Source organism: Olea europaea, chromosome 5 (assembly GCF_002742605.1).
Source record: "Olea europaea var. sylvestris chromosome 5, O_europaea_v1, whole genome shotgun sequence".
NCBI classification, from domain to species: domain Eukaryota; kingdom Viridiplantae; phylum Streptophyta; class Magnoliopsida; order Lamiales; family Oleaceae; genus Olea; species Olea europaea.
The window spans coordinates 10,156,916-10,164,256 of NC_036241.1; the positions used below are offsets into that span (position 1 = coordinate 10,156,916).

The 7,341-nt window shown below is 33.4% G+C and overlaps 1 protein-coding gene across 3 annotated transcripts; it reads right to left on the minus strand.

Annotated features, from left to right (window-relative positions):
* Positions 1-3,126: 3,126 nt before the first annotated feature.
* Positions 3,127-7,030, minus strand: LOC111394591. Of its 3 annotated transcripts, none has more exons than XM_023020491.1 (2): positions 6,772-7,030; positions 3,127-5,774 (listed from the first exon to the last, which is right to left on the minus strand). In XM_023020491.1, exon 2 carries the CDS (start codon positions 5,770-5,772, stop codon positions 5,392-5,394), a length of 381 nt encoding a protein of 126 aa, XP_022876259.1. In that variant the 5' UTR covers positions 5,773-5,774; positions 6,772-7,030; the 3' UTR covers positions 3,127-5,391. The 3 variants fall into 3 exon arrangements, with proteins under 3 accessions (XP_022876259.1, XP_022876258.1, XP_022876257.1); XM_023020490.1 differs by having other exon boundaries at positions 3,127-6,475; XM_023020489.1 differs by having other exon boundaries at positions 3,127-6,531.
* Positions 7,031-7,341: the final 311 nt, after the last annotated feature.

Genomic DNA, 7,341 nt, shown 5'->3' on the forward strand with positions numbered 1-7,341 from the left:
ACATAGACTTTCACAAAGCACTCGATACGGATACTATGAATTGAACTATGAAATAGTTGATAAACTCTAAGTTTAAGTATAACCAAAGAATGTGGGGGTTAAACTTAATGCTTGTGAACTTGAAATGGAAAGTTAAAAACTTGTGGATGCAACATTACTAGATTGCATAGTATTCGTACTTGAGGAATTGTGGGAGTAACTCAGTTTAACTGTTACGTTTGCTTTTATCTTATAATCACAGAACGATATTTATGAAGGTGGAAAGATAGAAAACCCTTATACTAATTATAAGGATGATATATACTAAGTCTAAAGTGGATAAAATAGGTTGAAAAGCTGATTATGGCGTTTGTTTAGACAAGCAATAACATTTAGAATATATGAAGAATATTCATAAAGTTCAAATGCACAGTAATGTTTCAATGATGATATTGAATACCCTTGATTCTGAAATCCACTAGTAAAAGTGATTAACTAATGTAGTGTTTGATAGAAATCCTTCAACCGTGTTTGAAAATTGATAAAGTTTTAGATAAAGCGAATGAGGCATATAGTTTCATGAGATGATTTCTTGGTGGGGACAATTTGTATCTATCAAATGAATCAATTGGCTAACAATATTTGATAAGATATTAAGTCACATGTAATGGTAGGTCTAGACGTATAAGTCATAGACATAATACCATTAAGCAGATGATCTCAGTAGTGTAAACTCGTGGTACCTTTAAGAGATTTACCGAGAGATTAAGTATACTGCATATTGAAAGGAATGAGATTGAAGCCTACTAAGTTAGAGTCCTTGTAATGGTAACCTTACTTTGTTGACTGGAGATCCTAAGATCTTGGTTCAAAGGGACAACTAAGTTATGAGAATTCCATGAAGCACTAAGGAAAATAATTTCTTAACTCATTCATATGATATTAAAGTGCTTTCTGCAGAGTTGCAAGAGATTAAGATAATCTTTTAATGATTTCTATATCTTGATTAAGTCAAGTGGAGTGGGCAAAATACTCTTAATAGAAGGTCACCTATATGATTGTGAAGTGGGGTCGCTTCAATGAGAATTATTCAATTCTTAAATTCTCTAAATACTCGCAGAACCAAGAAGGGTTCAGGGCCAAAATGAACCAAATTATGAGAACCATGAATGGTTTAGGGAAAATATTGTGTGAGTATTGTTGTCTTTGCTTACACTAAAGGCTGAATGGTTCAAAACATCACGTTCACCAATTAGCCGAGTAAGTCCGATGATATTTCACTAAGGGAGGTTCGAGGCCAGAAGCAACCATCCCTGATGCAGAGTTTTTCACTCTTTCTATTAGTGTCTGCATAGATATTTGCATTAATTTTCATTCATGTGGGGGATTGTTGAAATTTTGCTGGAAATTTTGTATTATTTGGTGAATGAAAAATTAAGCTAAATTTAAATCACTTAAATACGTGAATTATTGGAAAAGTACATAAAATATTATGGAATATTATAGAAATTATTTGGCTGAAAAGGTATCTTTCTATATGAAAGATTATGACTTTTGACATTATCATTTTTCAAGAGACGTGTCTCTTTATATATAGATACTAATTCCAATAGTTGTGTCTCTTACATAGGTTGTGTCTTTTGAGACAAACATTTTCAACATCTATATATTGACCCCATATGTTTGGATTTAATCATTCAGGAATCTCAATTCATTCTATAACTCCATATTATTCATTTCATGTCAAGTTACTTAAAATATTTTGTAGAAATGATTATGTTTTGAATCAAAGTCATGTTTATGGTAGAGAGAAAATTTCGTTCGAGTTCGCTGGTCAAAATCATTTGGAGTGCTCTTATGGCTTGACGTAGTCGTTGTATCTCAGGAGATGATTGCCGAAAAACTGCTAGCACTGATGCAGGGCAAATTCATCTTAAGGACAAAGTGTCAAACACTTGCCTCGACCAAAAATTCATCACTTGCATCTTTCTTTCTTCATTTTCTGATTTCTCTTAATTATGGTTCGATTTCAAAAACTGATTAACATTATTTACATGTTTGTTCTGCAATGTTTGATTCAAAGAATAACTTGCTTTCGTTCAAGAAACGAAGGAGATCCATATTCATGCATTTGGATTCGATAACTATTATTGTTTTGCTTCTCAAATTCTATTTCGGTAAGTCAAAATTACGTTTCAATTTCACGCAAATAAACGGTATGCTTTTGTGAATATAATATACACATAATCAGTGTATTCCCAAACATGTGTATTGAAGTGAGAAGTTTTCCTTTACCCACACAGAAATTGGTATTTAACACATCTACACACACTCCTTTATTAAGAGGAATATCATTTTATTTTACAAGCTATTTTCAGAATTTCTCTAGTGTCAATTGAGATAAGAGTACATAGTGCAAATGTGGTAAATTCTTATTTCTTGATGTTTATATAAATTTTGGCATGAATTATTATAAGGCCTTTGAGTCGATTTCTATATTAAATCTTTCGAGATATATCGTTAGGTCAAATATTAAATCCTACGGGGTATAAAAATTCTTAAGAAATTTTTTGAACTATTGGATATCGCGACCAATTTGCTCTAAATCTAGAAATATCGGTATGTTAGGTCATTTTATATTTATATCATATTAAATAAGAATATGCATGAATTTTTACTATGTGTTTTTTTTTTTTTTCAAAATACTCAATTTTACAATAACTTTTTAGATTAGAACAAGTTATGTGGATGCATGGAAGATTGATCGAATGATGTTTATGCGGTCGCTAAGTGAAATTTTTAGAAATGATTTTATACACGTTATTTAATAATTTTTTAGTGTTCAAGCATTTGACGTTCTTTGTTAAATTTAAATTGATGGTTTGAAATTGTAGTGTTTCAAGATTTTTTTATTTAATATGAAAATTTTCACTTAAATTGTTGGTTAATCATTATCGAATTATCGATCAAATTTCAAATGTTGAACAAAAGTGAAATTTCCGCTTAAATTAGATAAATAAGATTTTTTTGGTAACACTTCAAGTCTATTTTTGTGACAAATAAATAAAATAATAAAAATGAAATAGATTTCGGGAGTTACAACATGGACCACAAGCATTGGGCAAGTAAATTTTCAAAAGCCTCGTCCAAAACTGTGGAAGTAAAGGACAAACTGGAAGCATGGATGTCATTTTAGAGAAAAATTATGGCGCCATCAACATAAATATTAGTATTGAAAAACAAGCATATACACAGGGGCGGACGCAGACATTTCGAACCAGGGGGTCACAATCAAACTTTCCAAAAAAGTGACGAAAAATTTAAAGTACGAGATATCTTCTTACAATTGTTGTCAACATGTTCTCATACTTTGATAACAGTCTACAATTACATCATTTTCAATCTTATAAAAAATATCTTGCTCAATATAAGCAATCAAACTATCATTTAACCATTGATCTCCGATTCGATTGTATAGACGATTTTTGACATAAGGCATCGCAGAAAATGCTCTCTCAACTGTAGCAGTAGCCACGGTAAGAACTAAAGCTAATGTCACAAGCTTGTAGACTAATGGATACACCTTATGTTTATTGTTCGCAACCAACTTCTATGTAAGATCACTAATACCTTGTAATCCTTCAAAATCTTCGAAAGTGCGCATATGAAGAATATATGTATCTAATTGATCATCAAGTTCGAAGATATCTACTGCATCAAAATCTATTGGATAATACTGACATAGTCGCAACACTTTTGTCTTGTCAAAAGCAGTAAATGTTATTTGGAGACAAACACGCAACATAAAAGAGCAAGCCAATGTTCACCTCAGAAAAATGATCATTAAACTCTTGAAATTGCATATCAATGATGGCATAAAACATTTCTACCCGAAAATGATGCAAATTTGTCACTGTCTCACGCTGTGAACGACCTAGATTTATGAACATATAATCCATATTGGGAACATTGATATTATGAGTTTCACAGAACGAACAACCCAGTCCAAAAAAAGAATCTCATCCATCATCCCTTATGGTTTGGAGCTGAGCTTTACATATTTACACAAATCTCATACTATTGACAATATCCCAATCTTTTCTTTGTAAAGCTTTAGACAATTCATTTGAAATCTCTAAAATCATTTTTATGAGATGTAGATTAAATGCAAATTCAAATCTTAACATCATCTCCAATGAAATACATGCATCACATCTTGTTCCAGTACTTGTAGTGTCAGAAGCTATCCTCTCAATAACGTCGACTATGGTTGGAAACATGACAATTAAGTTAATCAAACAACTATAGTGAGAGTTCTAACGTGTATCACAGGACGCTGAAGTGTAATTTCTTAATTGAGACCCCGTTCGCTTGATATTTCACCAACACTGAGTGATTCAAAAATTTTCAATCTTTCGTTCTCTCGAATAAGATTACTCTATTTAGCTGATCCCCTAACATTATTCACTAATTTGTGTATTGTAGTGAATAACATTTCAATCTTTGGATGTTTCTGGGCCACAGCTACAAGTGCTAGTTGAAGTTGATGAGCAAAACAATGAATGTAGTAAGCACTTGAGTTTTCTTTCAAAATAGTGCTTTGAGGCCATTATACTCACCTTGCATGTTACTAGCTCTATCATATCTCTGACCTCTCAAATTAGATATGCTTAAGCTATGTGTTGAAAATAATTGATCAATTGCAGCTTTAAGTGAGGAGCTATGGTACTTGAAACATGAATGACACCAATAAAATGTTTCAATACACACCCATTCTTCACATAACGAATGACAACTGACATTTGCTCCTTCACTAAAACGTCTCAAGATTCATCAACTAAAATTGAGAAGAAACTATCACGAACATCTTTGATAATCACACGTGGACATTCATAAGCAATAGCACTTACAATATCTTTTTGCACTCTCAGTGATGTTAATTTGCAATTCTCGGGTTCATTTGTCAAAGCAACGACCTTAATCTTAGCATTTATGATTGCACAACCAATGCAATAGTTCAAGAAAGTTTCCTTGATTGTTTGAATATTCAGATTCATCATGTCCACGAAATCCCAGCCTTTGTCGTACAAGAAATCTAACACAATCAATTGACGCATTCAATCGAATTCGATAATCTGTTCGAGCTTGAAGCAATTGCTTAATGAGATAGGTTCAAATACTTTGTTTTTTATTCTTGAACAATTTATATTTAACCCGAACTTGATTGTGTGCACTACATGAAGCCCCAACATGTTTTCTAATATATTCTTTCTTTTTCCAATTTGAAAATTCTTCTTTAACAAATGAACCACCACTCAAACTGAAAAGATAGCAGTAAAAGCAAAAAACTGCATCTTTTGCTATACTATATTCCAACTAAGTAGGATACTCATTATACCACGAAATACAAAATCACTTGTCTTTGTTACCCATTCTTGTGGGTGGAAACGCATGATTGCGAGACTGACAAAGACCCCTTTGCACATATGCTCTTTGAATCACGTCTCGAACGTTAATATCATAATTCTGTATTGAAACTCTTAATCCAGGATCTGAGGGAAGCTGTGCAACATCAACATCCCCAATATCTCCAATACCACCAACGTTCCCAACATCCCCAACATCTCCAATACCCCCAACATCTCCAACATCAACATCCCCAACATCAACATCAACATCAACATTAACATTAACATTAACATTATTTTGATCCCTTTTCTCTCGATCGTTCCTTTCACTGACATTTTGCTCATCACAGGAAGACATAGATTTACGTTTAAAGTATTTCTCCATGACTGATACAAACAAAAAATCGACAACATTAGAAATCCCTAAATCAGTTTCTTCTTCTAAGAATCTAAATCATACCTATCAAAATTCAAACAAAGTTTCACTCTTCCTAAATCAATTCACATATAAATAAGAAAGCCCTAAATCGAAAAATCCCTAAATTCCTAAATCAAAAAAAATCCCTAAATCAGTTTCTTCTTCTAAGAATCTCAATCATACTTAACAAAATTCAAACAAAGTTTCACTCTTCCTAAGTCAATTCACAAATAAATAAGAAAGCCCTAAATCAAAAATCCCTAAATTCCTAAATCAAAAAATCCCTAAATCGAAAACACAGTTACAACTTACATGGAAACTAAATCAAAAATTAGAAAAAACAATTAATAACAAATCACTAACTCAGCCAATCACAATCTCAATCAGGAATGCAAATAGAATGGACACACCTTCAACTTCAAGATTCAAGAAGATGGCAGACGGCGAAAGCTATTATTTATTTTTCCCTTGTGGCTTGTGCAGTCGTGTAATCAAACAAAACAAAGTATTAAATTTATTGAGCCGGCGGAAGCTATTATTCATTTCAGAAAAATTATTATCGAATAGGTAGGGAAGTTACTCCAAAGGCTAAAGCAGTGGCCAATGGAGTGGCAGATAGTCGACACTCGACAAGCTTGCAACAGGGGTCTTAGGTCTGGAAGTCCGAAGTCTGGAACAAGAGAGAGACAGAGTTGGAATCTGCTGGCCGAGTGCGGGACTGTGCATCTGTAATAGTAGTGCTGCTCATGTTGTACTCTAAACTAATTTTCGTCGTAAACACAGAGAATCAATCGCTCTACTCGAATGCGCAAATTATAAAGACATCTTTAAAATTTTATAAAAGTATTAATAAATAGGTAAAAAGAAGATGAAATCAGGGTTTAATTTGACAAGGATCCCAACATAAACGTCGATGCAAATATATAATTAAAGATGGAAATTGATTTTAACATAACAAAGACTTACAATTTGAAGAAAGTGGCAGATGGTGGTCGAGCCAAGAGGTGAAGCTTCTCGCAGTGAGAGATGAGCAGAAATTTGGTGTTCACTACTGTCTGTGCTAAAGTGTGAGAGAGCAGACTACAGACGGACACGAACTCACAGTCACGGAGTGCAGTCGCTGCGTGCAGTCTCGCAAAAGCAATGTTGGTGTGCTGCTTGTGGTTGTGGCTGTGGGAGTGCCGGAGTGGGAGAGAGAGACGGAGTGTAGAGTTTACTTTTTGCCAATCTGTTGGTTTTCCCACAATTTAGGGCTTCGATTTTGATTTTAAAAAAAAAATTAACACAAACTAGAGGGTCACGTCACCCTATAGGACCCCCCGTCCCCTGGTTCGCCCCTGCATATACATGAGAAATTGCATGACAAATGTCATTGAAAAATATACCTCAATAAGAATATTGGAACTTAGACTTGCTCATGACTTTCAACATAATAGTAGAGAGTCAACTCATAAATGATCGAAGGTCCAAAAATCATCTATGAATAGGGTCATTTACACCCAAGAAGGGATTTTGGAAAGAGAGAATAAAATGGAA

Coding starts and splice junctions, on each gene's coding strand:
- LOC111394591 (XM_023020491.1), bottom strand. CDS start 5,772: ATGGAGAAATACTTTAAACGTAAATCTATGTCTTCCTGTGATGAGCAA.